Below are 14984 nucleotides of genomic sequence, written 5' to 3'. Positions count from 1 at the left end.
GCTCCTACTTTGGCACTATTACAAGTAAAGTTTGCTTCAAGCAGAATAAAATTTATGCCAGATGAAGTCTTTGGAGAAGCAGGAAGGGGGGAAAAAAAGGAGTAACAGAAAGAATAAATTGTAAGTAAACCTAAATGAATACTGACTGTTCTATATGGCTTAAATCTTTTTTTAATCTTTTAAAATTTTATTTTATTTTGGAGTGGGGAGGGAAGGGGGTAGAGGGAGAGAGAGAAAGAATCTAAAGCATTCCCCAAGCTCAGAGCAGAGCCTGATGCAGGGCTCAATCCCAAACCCTGGGACTGTGACCTGAGCCAAAATCAAGAGTCAGATACTCAACCGACTGAGCCACCCAGGCACCCCTACAGGATTTAAATTTTAAACAAAACTAAACTATAGTAGCAGCATACAAGTCAGGAGGGATAAATGGTGTTAAAGTATTCCAAGGTCTTTGCACTAGCAGGAAGAAGATAAAAGTATATTACTAACATTTTATAACTTGGAGAACATTCAGTAGTAATCATAAAGAAATGTGAGACATTTCATTCTTAAATTCAATAAACACTTATTGAATGCCTGTTATCTCCCAGGCACAAAACTATGTGCACTATGTATGTATAGTGGTAAACAGAATAAACTACAAATAACTCAAAGTCTATCAATAGTAGAATGGATAAATGCATTGTGGTTTGTTCATAAACTGGAATACTACACAACAATAAAAAACCACAACTGCATACAACATAGATGAACCTCAAAATATAATGTTGAGTGACAGAAGAAACAAAAGAATATTTACCATATTCATATTTACTATATTCATATTCATATGAAGTACAAACACAGGCTAGAGTAATCTATGGAATTAGAAATCAGAACAGTGTATCTCTGGAGAGGAGGAAGGGTTAATGATTGGAAAAGAGCATAATTAGGGCTTCTAGGGTACTAATAATGGTCTAATTCTTAAATTGAGTGGTGTTTATATGAGTATATTTATTTTGAAGATTATTTACTGAGCTGTGCAGTTTGCATACTCTCGTGCATACATGCTGTAATTTAATAAATGCTTTTTAAAAGATGGTGCAGTCTCCATTTACCAACATGGAAAACTTTAGAACATATTCTGAGGAAATTAACTTCTGAGAAAAAGAAGAAACTACTGAATAGCAGTTTCATCCCTTTTTTATAAAAAATATGCTGCATACATATATACATTATGCTCAAAAGAATTCTGGGAGGGTGCACAAGAAAATATCAGTAATAGTTATACCTGAGTGGCATAAATATGGGTGGTGTGTTTCTTCCCATACAAGTCTGTCTTTTAAATTTACAATAAACATGGAGCTTTTCCCACGTTCACGTGGCCCGGGGGTCGGACTGCGGGTCTCACTGCAGCCGCGGCAACTCCAGAGCAGAGTAGGAACTGCAGCGGCCAGAGTCATGGCAGGACAAGCGTTTATGAAGTTTCTTCCCCTCTTTGACAGAGTTTTAGTTGAAAGGAGTGCAGCTGAAACTGTAACCAAAGGAGGCATTATGCTTCCAGAAAAATCTCAAGGAAAAGTTTTGCAAGCAACAGTAGTAGCTGTTGGATCAGGCTCTAAAGGAAAGGGTGGAGAGATCAACCAGTCAGTGTGAAAGCTGGAGATAAAGTTCTTCTCCCAGAATACGGAGGCACCAAAGTAGTTCTAGATGACAAGGATTATTTCTTATTTAGAGATGGTGACATTCTTGGCAGGTATGCAGACTGAAATAAATCATTATTGAAATGGCATGAAGTGAAGCTGACCATTCCAGTGAAGTTGTGAAATCTTTCATCATGTAAATAATTCTCATGTCTCTCTTTTATAATAAACTAATGGTATCCCCAAAAAATTTTAATAAATTTACAATAAACATGGAAATCTTACATAATAAATATATTTGATAAGTAACTATAAAAGAACAATAGCCCTTTTATCCTCTTTATTATAAAAATAATTCTCCTTCAGGGTGCCAGGGTGGCTCAGTCAGTTAAGCGTCTGACTCTTGATTTCAGCTCAGGTCATGATCTTGTGGTTTGTAGGTTCAAGCCCTGAATTGGGCTTTGTGCTGACAGTACAGAGTCTGCTTGGAATTCTCTCTCTCTCCCTCTCTCTCTGCCCCTCTCTGCTCTCACTCCCGCTCTCAAAATAAATACATTTTAAAAATTACAAAAAAATAAAATAAAAATAATTCTCCTTCAAACCAATGATTGCCAGAGGAAAAGCAGGTGGGGTTATGGGCAAAATGAGTGAAGAGGAGAAAGAGGTAGAGGCTTCCAGTAATGGAATTAACAGGTCATGAAAATAAAAGGTACGGTTTAGGGAATATACTCACTTGGACTGTAATAGCATTGTATGGTGACAGATGGTAGCTACACTTGTGGTGGGCACAGCATAACTATAAACATGTTGAATCACTACATTGTACATCTGAAACTAATGTAACATTGTATGTCAACTATATTCAAATAAAAATAAAAATAGAGATAATTCTCCTTTAAATAAAAGATCAAAGCCAAATGGGAACAGAAATGCTCTGCTTTCTCTGACAATTTACTAACATAACACTACAGTCCAAACAGCAGGACTATTCTTTCTGTCTTTGTTGTTATTGCTATTAAAATAATTTTAAAAGCTTTTTATGGACTTAAGCATTTGTCACAAGCTTCATTCCAAGCTTTGGCCTTCTCCACACTATTTTTACACTCTGGTGTCTCTCTTTTATAGTCATCCCTATTTATATGGCTGCCCTTCCCTTTCCTATGTCCTTTCAATATCTTCATTCATCAGCCCTCGCATCTTGGGGCACCTGACTGGCTCATTCGGTAGCCTACAACTCTTGATCTCAGGGTCGTGACTTTGGGCCCCACATTGGACATGGAGCCTACTTAAAAAAAGAAAAAGGAAAAAAAAAAAAAGATGCACTCTCATCTTATTTTACCTTCTTTTCTTCTCACAGGCAATACCCCATGATTTTTTAAGAATGTTTTTTTCTTCAAAGAGCCAGAAACTAGAAGATTAAAATTTCACCAATTCTGCCATATCCAAACATCACATTCAGATGTCTCCTAGCTCTCCTGATCACTAAAAGATATAACTTTTATAGCTAACTATAAAACACTGCAAACCCTTACAATGCAGTTACCCAATATTCAACACTTTATGTGCTTCATTTTGGGGTTTTCCTAACAGTGCTTTGACCAAACGTTTAAACAGTAAAATAAAATGCACAAATATTTACCATAAAAATTCATTATTATTTAATTTTACATGTATTACATAAAATTTATAAAATGAGAAAAAAATGCACATGTCATTCTACCACTCTAATAAAACTTATTTTGGTGTACTTCCTCATTTCATCTATTTTCATTTGTTTTTTGTTTCAGAACTGTAATTACTTTGCATGCATGATTTTGGTATTTGGCTTTTTACCCCCAACTATACCATAATCATCTCTCCATGTTTCTATATGGCCCTACTATACATCATTTTTCATTATAATTGTTCCACTGTTGCTAAACATCATGGTGGTCTCCACTACTTGGCTACTATAAATAATGCTACAACAAACATCATTAGATACTAAGTTTTGCATATTTTGTACCATACTCTTAGGTTAGATTCAAAGTCTTCCTTAAGGTATCATGAAAAGGTAGTACTTGAATTAAAGGATAGAAGATTTTTGAATAGAGAGGAGAAAGACAGAACAAAGGCCCTGTGGGAAATACAGAATGGTTCAGTTTGGCTGATGTATTATATATCATCTATAAAGGAAAACAATAACAATAAAAATTGGAAATGTGTTCAAGAAAGATAATGAAAGAATTTTATTAAGTAGACAACGGAGTGGGGGATGCCTGGCTGGCTCAGCCAATAAAGCATGCTACTCTTGATCTTAAGGTTGTGAGTTTGAGCCCCATGTTGAATATAGAGATTAAAATCTTAAAAAAAAAAAAAAAAGTTGACAATGGAGAGTAACTAAAGTGTTTTTCTTTTTAAAATAATATACAGGTTAATGCAACTGATATGTATTTCACAAAATTAATAAAAATCTTAAGTGATTCTGAATGTGTAAGTAGTACTTCCAAATTTTTTATCTGAAGACTCTCTTTTGTTTTTGTTTTTGGTTTTGTTTTAGAGAGAGAGCGAGAGAGAGAGAGAGCGAGAGAGAGAGAGAGAGCGGAGGAGAGGAACAAAAGGAGAAAGAGAGAATTCCAAGCAGGCTCCAAGCCCAGTGTGGAGCCCAACATGGGGCTCAATCCCAAGACCTGGGATCATGACCTACGGGGAAATTGAGTCAGATGCTAAACCAACTGAATCAGCCAGGTGTCCCTAGAGATCTATCTTAAATCATAAAATTATAGGGCTGCCTGGGTGGCTCAGTTGGCTAAGCATCTGATTTTGGCTCAGGACATGATCTCACAGTTTGTGGGTTGGAGCACTGTGTCAGGCTCTGTGCTGACAGCTCGGAGCCTGGAGCCTGCTTTGGATTCTGGGTCTCCCTCACTCTCTCTGCCCTTCCCCTGCTCGTGCTCTGTCTCTCTCTCTCTCTCTCTCAAAAAATAAACATTTAAAAAAATTTTAATCACAAAATTATAAACCATTCTCTGTATCAGAACTTTCATTACCCTTCAATCTTTTTCAGAATCCCCTTCTAAAAAGTGAGTTAATTCAAGAGAATGAGAAGACAAGCCACAGACTGGGAAATAAATATCCATAAGCAATATATCTGATAAATGACTGTTACCCAAAATATGCAAAGGCAGCCTGGATGGCTGAGTTGGCTAAGTGTCCAATTCTTGGTTTCAGCTCAGGTCATGATCTCACATGGAAGATGGAGCCCCAGCCTCAGGCTCTGGAATCGAGCTCAGTTCATGGAATCGAGCCCCAGCATCAGGCTCTGAGCTGACAGCGTGGAGCCTGCTTGGGATCCTCTCTCTCCCTCTCTTCCTGCCCCTCCCCTGCTTGTGCTCTCCCCCTCCAAAATAAATAAACTTAAATATATATATATATATATATATATATATATATATATATATATGTGTGTGTGTGTGTGTGTGTACATATATATAGATATAGATAGATACACAAAGAACTCTTAAAACTCAACAATAAGAAAATGGACAACCCAATAATTTTTAAATGGGCAAAAGACTTGAAGAGATACCTCACCAAAGATGATATGCAGATGCAGCAATAAGCATGTTCAACACCATATTTCATTAGAAAAGTGCAAATTAAAGCAATAACATACTACTATACATCTATTAGAATGGCCAAAATCCAAAACACTGACAACATCAAATGTAGCTAAGAATATGAAACAAGAACTCTCACTCATTGATGGAGGGAATGCAAAATGGTACAGCCACTTTGGAAGACACTTCGGTAGTTTCTCACAAAACTAAACACAATCTTCCTATACAATCCAGCAATTGTGCTCCATGGAATTTACTCAAAGGAGTTGAAAACGTATGTCCACACAAAAACCTGCACATGGATGTTTAGAGTGGCTTGATTCATAATTGCCAAAATTTGGAAGCAACCAAGATGTCCTTGTAGGTGACTTGATTAATAAACATGCAGACAATGAAATATTATTCATAGCTAAAAAGAAATGAGCTATCAAGCCATGGAGAGACATACAGGGACCCTAAATACATATTACTAAGTGAAAGACACCGATTTGAAAAAGGCCACATATGGCATGATATCAACTATATGACATTCTGGAAAAGGTAGAACTATGGAGACCGTAAAAAGATCATTGTTTGCCAGGGGTTAGGAAAAAAGGGAGAGATGAATACATAGAACACAGAGGATTTTTAGGACAGTGAAACTATTCTATATTTTGTATGGACTTTGAGTGATTATGATGTGTGAATTTAGGTTCATCAACTGTAACAAATGTCCTGCTCTGGTGCAAGATGTTGATAGTGGGGGAGGCTATGCATGTGGGAGTAGAGGGTGTATGGGAACTCTGTACTTTCCCTTAATTTTGCTATGAACCTAAAACGTCTCTAAAAAATAAAGTTTCTTTTAAAGTAGTTGATATCTCAAAGCACCTATGAGTCCTATATCCAATAAAGCAGTGGTTCATTAATGCTTTATTAAATCCTATCATGATCACAGAATTAGAAACATCAAAATAAGCATGACAGAAGCCTGTCCAAGTTAAGCATCAGGTCTTGATTAGGATTTACATTACAAGAGTGTATTCATTTGTTAAAGCTCAAATTGCATGCTGATGATCTATGCATTTTATGCTATATAAATTTCACTTCAATTTTTTTTTAATTACAAAATAAAAGATAAAATCTAATTTTAAAAATAAAAAGCATCAGGGGCACTTTGGTGGCTCAGACAGTTAAGCATCCAACTTTTGATTTGGGCTCATGTCATGATCTCACAGTAGTGAGATAGAGCACCGCATCGGGCTCCATGCTAACAGTACAGAGCCTGTTTGGAATCCTCTCTTTCACTCTTTCTCCACCCACCCACCCCCAAATGAAATGAAATGAAATGAAATGAAATGAAATGAAATAAAAGCATCAGAGAAACAGGTCTTTAGAACAGCAGCCATGTGTGTAAAAAAGGAGGAGGTAAGTGGAGAATTTAAATATATAATTACTTCTATATGTACAGAATATCTAAGGAGGGATATGCAAGAAATGGTTGTCCAAAGGGAAACTGTAGCCAGGAGGCAAGAACAGGTCAGTTTTTGGTATCTTTTTAATTCATGACACTTCGTTTTCAATTCAAAACAATTTAAAAATGTACATATATAGTCATGACCAGTTTTAAAATAAAAATCAACCCAAAACTTCTTGTTGATATTGAGCTATCTCAGTTTCAGTGATTAAAGTCTGAATTGATGATTATAACCTTGACACTCAAAAGTGTGGTCCCTCAAACCAGCAGTATTTGCATTACCTGGAACTTGTTAAAACTGCTGTCGTTAGGGTGGTTGTAACAATAGGATAGATAGAGACAGAGACAGAGACAGAGACAGAGATAGAGATAGAGATAGAGATAGAGATAGATATGTCAAAAGTTGTTAACATATATACCTAAAATGTGTGAATTTTATCACATGTAACTCAAACCTTAAAAAGGATATTTTTTTAAGAAAGAAATGCAGTATCTCAGGCCTCAACTCAGACTTACTGAATCACAATCTACATTTGTAACAAATCTCCAGTAGATTCATATGCACATTAAAATTGAGATGCACACTGTTTTGGAGTATTTGTAAACATTAACATAGTTTGACATTGTGGATAACAGTCATTTAAGACTTTTTTTTAATGTCTCTCCAACTGACTATCAACTCCGTAAGAGCAGGGACCACATTCATTTTATGCATTACTGGCACATAATAGGTATTCAATAAATATTTGCCACATGAAAAAAAAAAGTCTCACATTTATGATTATTGCTACATTTTCTCTTACTATTTTTACCAGAACCCCCTTCTCTTCTGGTTTAATATCTGTCTTAGCCAACAAGTAGAGCTGAGAGCTTACAGAGGAAAGATTCACAGCATATCATTTTTTATGACTATAATGGAAAAGGAAGAAAAACAGAATAAGCCCTAGCCAATAAAGCAGACACATGTACATATTTTTCAGTTGTATTCTTTTTGTCAGAAATGTTATCTTAATCTGAAAACACTTTTTTAAGAGTTGACATCTCATTGTAAAAACACAAACAAAATCTTGCAAAATAATTAACATCCAGGAAATTCTGAAAATTTAAAATGATTTTGCAGAAACCTGACTGGGTATTAGTCAATAAGCAAATAAAATTACTAGAAGTTTTTTTCTGGTGTTTCAGAGGTTTTAAAATAAAGGAGAGATGCTAGCAAAGAAACAATAATTAGCAATGCAACCACAAAGAAAAAGGAAAAAACAAGAGAGGATAAAATGCAAGCTGAAAAGTTGAAAAGCAGGGGGCACCTGGCTGGCTTATCTGTAGAGCATGCAACTCTCAATCTCAGGGGCCTGAGTTCAAGCATCTTGGGGATGGAGCCTACTAAAAAATAAATAAAAGTTAAAAAGCAGCCAGATAAATTTAGCTGAATTAGCTCACCTCAGAACATTAAATCTTATGCCATCACAAGGGATGACAAGAAGCTACCTGATTTATACTTCAAAACCCCCAACAAGCTCTGTAGTTGGCAGTACCAAATACTTCTAGAAGTGAAATGTGAGTAGAACTATTTAAAAGCATAGTTAAGAAACTGGTAGATCCCCAAATAGTCTCTATGTACATGGGTGACTGTCCTTGTTCCATCCCAGCAGAAGAGTGGAGATTTACCATCAGGAAAAGATTTAAAAGACAGAAACTCACCTATGGGAATATTTATTTTATAAAAGTTTACATAGTGAATTCTGCAATCTCAAATATTCCCCTACCTGGCTCACCAAATTCTGGCAACCAAATCTATACTTCCCAGGCAGGAAATGGAAAGATCCTACTCTGGAAAATCTGACAAATAAAAGGTTTTTAAAAAAAAAAAAAACACAGGGCGCTGGGTAGCTCAGTCCGTTGAACATCCAACTTCGGTTCAGGTCATGATCTCGCTCGCAATTTGTGAGTTCGAGCCCCGCGTCAGGCTCTGTGCTGACAGCTCGGAGCCTGGAGGCTGCTTTGGATTCTGTGTCTCCTTCTCCCTCTGCCCCTCCCCAACTTGTGCTCTGTCTCTCTCTATCAAAAATAAATAAAATATTTTTTAAAAATTAAAAAAAAAAAACTGGGGAGGTTATCAAACCCAATCCCAGCATGATCACCCAATAGTGAAGCCAATAGTCCAAAACCTCACAATGAGTACAAGATTAGGAGAAAGCTAAGGAAAGCCTCTAACATGGAAGATCAAAGCAAGGGGAGGGGGAGGGAGGGCACAGAGGCTTAGAAGAAAAAGACATATTCAAGAAAACAAAAACATTTTTTCAAATCAGTACTATCTTGGGGTGCCTGGGCGGCTCAGTCAGTTAAGAATCTGCCTCTTGATTTCAGTTCAGATCATGCTATCACAGATCATGGCATGGAGCCCCCACATCAGGCTCTGCACTGATAGAGTCTCTGTCTCCCTCTCTCTCTGCCCCTACCCTGCTCATGCTCTCTCTCTCTCTCAAAAATAAACATTTAAATAAATAAATAAATAAAGTCAGTAATACCTTTAGAGACATAAGAGAAGATATTGCAACCATTAAAAAAAAACAAGAAGAAAATGTTATGAAAAGGAGTATTCAGCAACAAAAAAAGCTGTTGAAATATTTTTAATGACAGTATAAATGAAAAGGAGATGGAAGAAAAAGGGAAGAAACAGAACAGCAAAAAAGAAAACAAAAACCAAAGAGATGAAAATTGGGGCTCCAAAAAGAGAACAGAAACAGTGGAGAATGGAAGGACTTAAATTCACAAGTTACCAATTTGGAAGAGCTACTGAACATCTATAATAATGAATACAAAAAGACCCACTACAAGACATGAAGTTTTTGGGCATGTGGGTGGCTCAGTCAGTTAAGCGTCCAACCTCAGCTCAGGTTATGATCTCATGGCTTATGAGTTCGAGCCCCGTGTTGGACTCTGTGCTAACAGCTCAGAGTCTGGACCCTACTTCGGATTCTGTGTCTCCCTTTCTCTCTACCTCTCTCCCTCACTCATGCTCTTTCAAAAATAAATGATCATTAAAACAATTTAAAGAAGTGAAGCTTCAAAAAATAGGAATGTATATATAAGATCCCAAAAGTTCTGTGGGAGGCAAAATTGAACACCACACAAAAGACTGGGACGCTTAACTTACTGAGCCACCCAGGCACCCCTAGAATTTCCCATTTCTTAACACAAATCCAGACTACACCTCTATGTTTAGGAATAGAGGCCTGCCATAAGAGACTGGATTATACACCTTTGCAACAAATGTTTTCTGATTCTATAAATTATACATAGAAGCATAAAGAAGGCAAACTGTCAAAAAATATATACTTCTTTTTACAAAGCTTCTTTTTGTTCCTGGCTATGTTCCCAATTCTATGGAGAAACAGAAAATTATAACAAAGAATCTCTAAATTACAGCATCTACCAATACTTAAATATTAATCTATCAATATTAAGAGTACAATGACTACTTTGGGGGTAGTCTTCAATTGTTTTTGCTAAAGGGCACTTTTTCTCATAAGAGGTAAGAAAGACTCCTGACCTAATATTACTAATGGTGAATCATAGTATAATTTAGTTTGGCAAACTTTAAAATCAAGATTCTCAAACAAAAAAAAAAGCATTTGGTCTTTTGCCCCACTTATCAGGTTGATTCTGGATAAAAAGCTTAGGAAAGCACTGCATTAAAAGCAAATCTGTTTGTCAAATTCTTAGAGGAAATGGTTATAAATATTTGAAATATAATAAAAAGCAAAAACAAACACACTGTAACAAAAGTAGACAAGTTAATGTCGCACTTATGAAGATATATTACCCCCCCATCATTCCTTTTTCACAAATAAAAGAGTAGAATAATGTTGAGTACTATTAGACTTTACTAGTTAAGCTGCACCAATATTTTAATGTTCAGATGGATACTATTTCCTCTCATTTTTCATATCTATTGCTATCTCTAACCATTTCTAAATGCTGTGAACAATGCTTTTTGCTAAAAAGCTTCTTTTCTGGGGGGAAAAACAATTTGACTAATTCAAATTGTAGAAAGAAAACTCTGGCCCATGAAATTAAGAGTGTTATGTAAGATCATACATAGTTAGGGGCCCCTGGATGGCTTAGTCAGTTAAGCATCCAATTTCGGCTCAGGTCATGATCTTGCGGTTTGTGAGCTCAAGCCCCACATCAGGCTGTGATGGGCCACATCAGGTGCTGACAGCATGGAGCCTGCTTCAGATCCTCAGTCTCCCTCTCTCTCTGCCCCTCTCCAGCTTGTGTGCTCTCACTCACTCTCTCTCAAAAATAAATAAACATTAAAAAAAAAAAAAGATCATACACAGCTAATAGGTGGCAGAGCCATTAACCCAGGTTTCTTCACTCTAATACTGGGGCAACTATGTCAAAAAAGGGAAGCACAACCGCTATTACCTTCCCTGGTCAGTAATGCCACAGGCAAAGTCCCTGTTACTCCCACCCAGCTAATCAATTAATCCCATTTACATCAACTAAGTGAATTATTGTGCTTTAAAGGATGTAGCTGGTAGTAGTAAGCAAGATGGGCTCTTTCCAATTGCCAAAACTATATGCAAGTTCACTTAAGTTACTTCACAAATGCAAGTTTAGTGCAAGAATATGTGACGTAGTATGGAAGCACAAGAAAAGTCTCCACAATTAGGCTTCACTGAAAACTGAAACACTAGTCAGCATAAAGTAAGACTAGTATCCAATAAGAACTCTAAACGTTGTCATTCTGATTCTGCCTCTACTATGACAGTGGTTATGTTTTACTCTCCACTATAACTACTTTCTCTACTACAGTGTTTCTAATGTCCTAAGCTTCTGCTTACTGCTTTCTTTGCTACCTCATAGTCAAATTCTGTAAGGAAGAGGATTACATTGAGTTAATTCACCACTTTGTAAGAAAGAACTACTGTACAGCTCTTGGATCAGGCTAGTTTATAAGCCATGATCTTTGTGTGAAGCCATGAAACTTTGTGTCATGAGTCCCCTCCATTTTGCCACAATTAATTGGACAACAGATTGGTATCAGTGGTATATATGTAGGCCATGATCTCCTACCATACTGTCACCCCCTACACCTTCACACTTCTATAGAGCTGATATTAAACAGTAACCCTCCCCCCTTAACCCACCCCAATATTTTCTACTCCCAGGTGTGGAAGATTTAATAGCCTCTCTCCCAACAATATCTTTTCTCTGAATTGAGATTCTCTTTTGAACCCACATATATTCCATATTTATCTAAAATGAAGTCTAACACATGAATTACGCTAGATAAAACTATTCGGATATAAGATAATTTCCTACTATAGAAGAATGATTGCCCTAACTGGTGCACCCAAACATTTTCTAGTAGAAACACAGGTAGTTTTACATGTCACAACTTATAAAGTATTTACCATGTCAGACACTGCACTAAGCACCCAACAGGAAATACCACAGATTAACAAACTGAGGCCCATAAAGATTAAGTTCTTATACAAAATCACATATAATGATAGTGCTGAAATTAAAATCCTGTCTATGTAAGCCAAAGCCCATGTTTTTAGCAACCATCCTCTACTGTCAATGACTGCCAAGTAGAATTACCAATAGTATTCTATAACACTAATCCTTAAACACACACACACACACACACACAAAACAAAATAAACAAAAACTCTTATGTTACTCTAATGCAGAGCTTCCCAAAGCACTGCTCAGTGAGGTAACTATCATACATTAACAGTTCTGTGACCAAATATGTGTGGGAAATGTTATATTAAAAAGACATCATCAAATTTCCATATTGCAGGTATTCTAAGAATTTTTAATATGCTAATCCACACTGTGAATCTCCAAGAAGTAAATACATTAAGCAGAATTTTCCATATATATTTAGCCAAAGTTACCACTCTTCATAGGCCATTGCCTAGAACTGTTTTGTGGAATGCACCTTAGAAAATATTTATTTAGGGACACCTGGGTGGCTCAGTTGATTGGGCATCCCACTTCGGCTCGGCTCAGGTTCTGACCTCGTAGTCTGTTGGTTCAAGCCCCCACATCAGACTCTGTGCTGACAGCTCAGAGCCTGGAGCCTGCTTCGGATTCTGTGTCTCCCTGTCTCTCTGTCCCTCCCCCATTCACGTTTTTTCTTTCTCTCTCTCTCTCTCTCTCTCTCTCTCTCTCTCTATTACAAAAATAAATATTTAATAAAACTAAAATGAAAAAAGAAAATTTTCATTGAGTAAAAAATTTCACATGACCATCCTTTTCTTTGATAAATCACCTAAACTAGGTCTAATCGGTAAATCTTAAGATACCTGCTGACTCATACTCCACTTCTCAGTGAAAATGTCATGGCCATGTTGAGGGTCAATGACCAGGTTTGGGATCATGTGACTTTACCTCTATTCAGAAATGACTGGATAGAATAGGTACCCAGAGGACAGCCCATTCACTTATGTGGTCTGCCTCAAAAAGGTGAGAAAGGCCAATATGATTTATCCCAAGAAATGGGATAAACAAAGCAGACAGGCCGGCAGAGTCATAGAGGGGCAGTAGGACAGCTAGAGGAAATTAGAAAAGGAACAGGAAACCCTAGGGAGCAAAGGAACTGACCAACAGGGAAAAAAAAAGGGGAGCTGAACAGAGAAGTCCTGTAGAGATGAGCAACAGACAAGCTACATGCCTGCATTTGAGAGTTATTGCTAGCTCTTATGAACTGAGCCTTTGGATTTCTAGATCGTTTCTGTACCCTTTATAATAACCTCTCTTTTGACTAAACTAGCTTGAGTAACTCTTTTCCTTGCAACCAATCTTATTTAAATTCAAATGAGGAAATTTTAATTTATTTTACTGAAATGAAACTGTACAGTTCAGGTGTTAAAAGAGGATGGACTATAGAAAGAATGCTTGGGACTGAATCCCAGGTCCTCTACTCTAAGATGCATAACTCTAGACTGGTTACCTACAGCCTCCAATTCCCATCTGTAAAATGGAAATAGAGTAAGGCTATGAGGATTAAATGAGATGTTTGTAACGTGTTTTGTGTATATAGCAAGCGCTAAATAAATGTTAGCTAATACTATTAATCTGCATGCACTTCTTTTCTTTCACTCAACATAAAAATCTTGTCCTTAGACCATAACTAAGAAGGAAGAAATAAATCTTATTACTGGATGTAAAAATCTGGTAAACAGTGTTTTTTTAAATTTACTAGACCACTGTAGCCACAAAATGCCTTAACTCTAGGGAATCTCTCACCCTTCGTACAATTTGCATATAATACCAAATACTCTGAAAATACCTTTGATCTTAATGAAATGATTTTTCCATAACAGGGTAAAAATGTTACATCAATATGAGATATGCCTTATCTAAAGGATCAACATTTTAAAAAATATTCCAAAACATAACAACTTTTAAAGTTGACAACAAAAGAAACCCATTTTATAAAATAATAAATTATTTCTTTTATTCTAAGGTTATCATATCTGGAATCAATTTGCAGACTTACTAAAATAACAAGAAACACAAAGAGAACAAATACACAGTAGCTCCTATTCAGGACTTTTAATAACAAAAAATGCCAAATCCAAAGACAAGTGATCTCATTACCATTTACTGTGTTTTTAACCATACTAATGCCTGGATCATATTAGATAAACTTCATATATTAAAATAGTTATATACTTTCTAGGAATAACTCATAGTTATTTTTAATAAGTATTTATCATTCTCCTCTGATTTGGATAGTTGGGTTCTGTTTGATAGCAAGGAAATTGGTTAGATCAACCTTAAAAATTATATCAAAATTTTATTTTATTTTTTAGTTTAGTTTAGTTTTTATTTTTTGAGAGAGAGAGCGAGAGAGCAAGCAGGGGAGGGGCAGAAAGAGAGGGAGAGAGAAAATCCCAAGCAGGCTTTGCATAGTCAGTGCAGAGCCCTGCATGGGGCTCAATCTCATGAAATGTGAGATCATAACCTGAGCCAAAATCAAGAGTCAGACGCTTAATCAACTGAGCCAACCAGGTTGGGGCACTTTCTTATAAAATGAAACACATGCCCACCTATGACCCAAAAATTCAACTGCTAAATATTTACCCAAGAGAAATGAACATATATTTTCACAAAAAGACTCATAAGAGTATTCATAGCAGTTTTATTCATTATGGCCAAAAACTAAATAGTCCAGGTATCCATCAAAAGAAGGGATATACTGCTATGTATTACTAACAGTTAAAAAAAAAAACACCCTCTCTCTCTGCCCCTCCCCCGTTCATGCTCTGTCTCTCTGTCTCA

The 14984-nt window shown here is 36.4% G+C and overlaps 2 protein-coding genes across 4 annotated transcripts in view; one reads left to right on the top strand and one right to left on the bottom strand.

Moving 5' to 3' along the window:
- The window catches only part of SBF2 (SET binding factor 2), a 478944-nt gene that overhangs the window by 435488 nt on the left and 28472 nt on the right, over positions 1-14984 (bottom strand). The gene's annotated exons all lie outside the window — the stretch shown is intronic.
- Positions 1403-1782, top strand: LOC125936247 (10 kDa heat shock protein, mitochondrial-like). Its single transcript, XM_049650259.1, is given in 2 exon segments — positions 1403-1615; positions 1618-1782. Coding segments are annotated over 2 exon segments (306 nt in total). The 5' UTR covers positions 1403-1440; the 3' UTR covers positions 1749-1782.

The sequence above is a fragment of the Panthera uncia genome, chromosome D1 (genome assembly GCF_023721935.1).
Source record: "Panthera uncia isolate 11264 chromosome D1, Puncia_PCG_1.0, whole genome shotgun sequence".
Classification (NCBI taxonomy): Eukaryota; Metazoa; Chordata; class Mammalia; order Carnivora; family Felidae; genus Panthera; species Panthera uncia.
The sequence above is the reverse complement of the archived record's forward strand: the minus strand, read 5'-3'. Positions and strand labels throughout refer to the sequence as shown.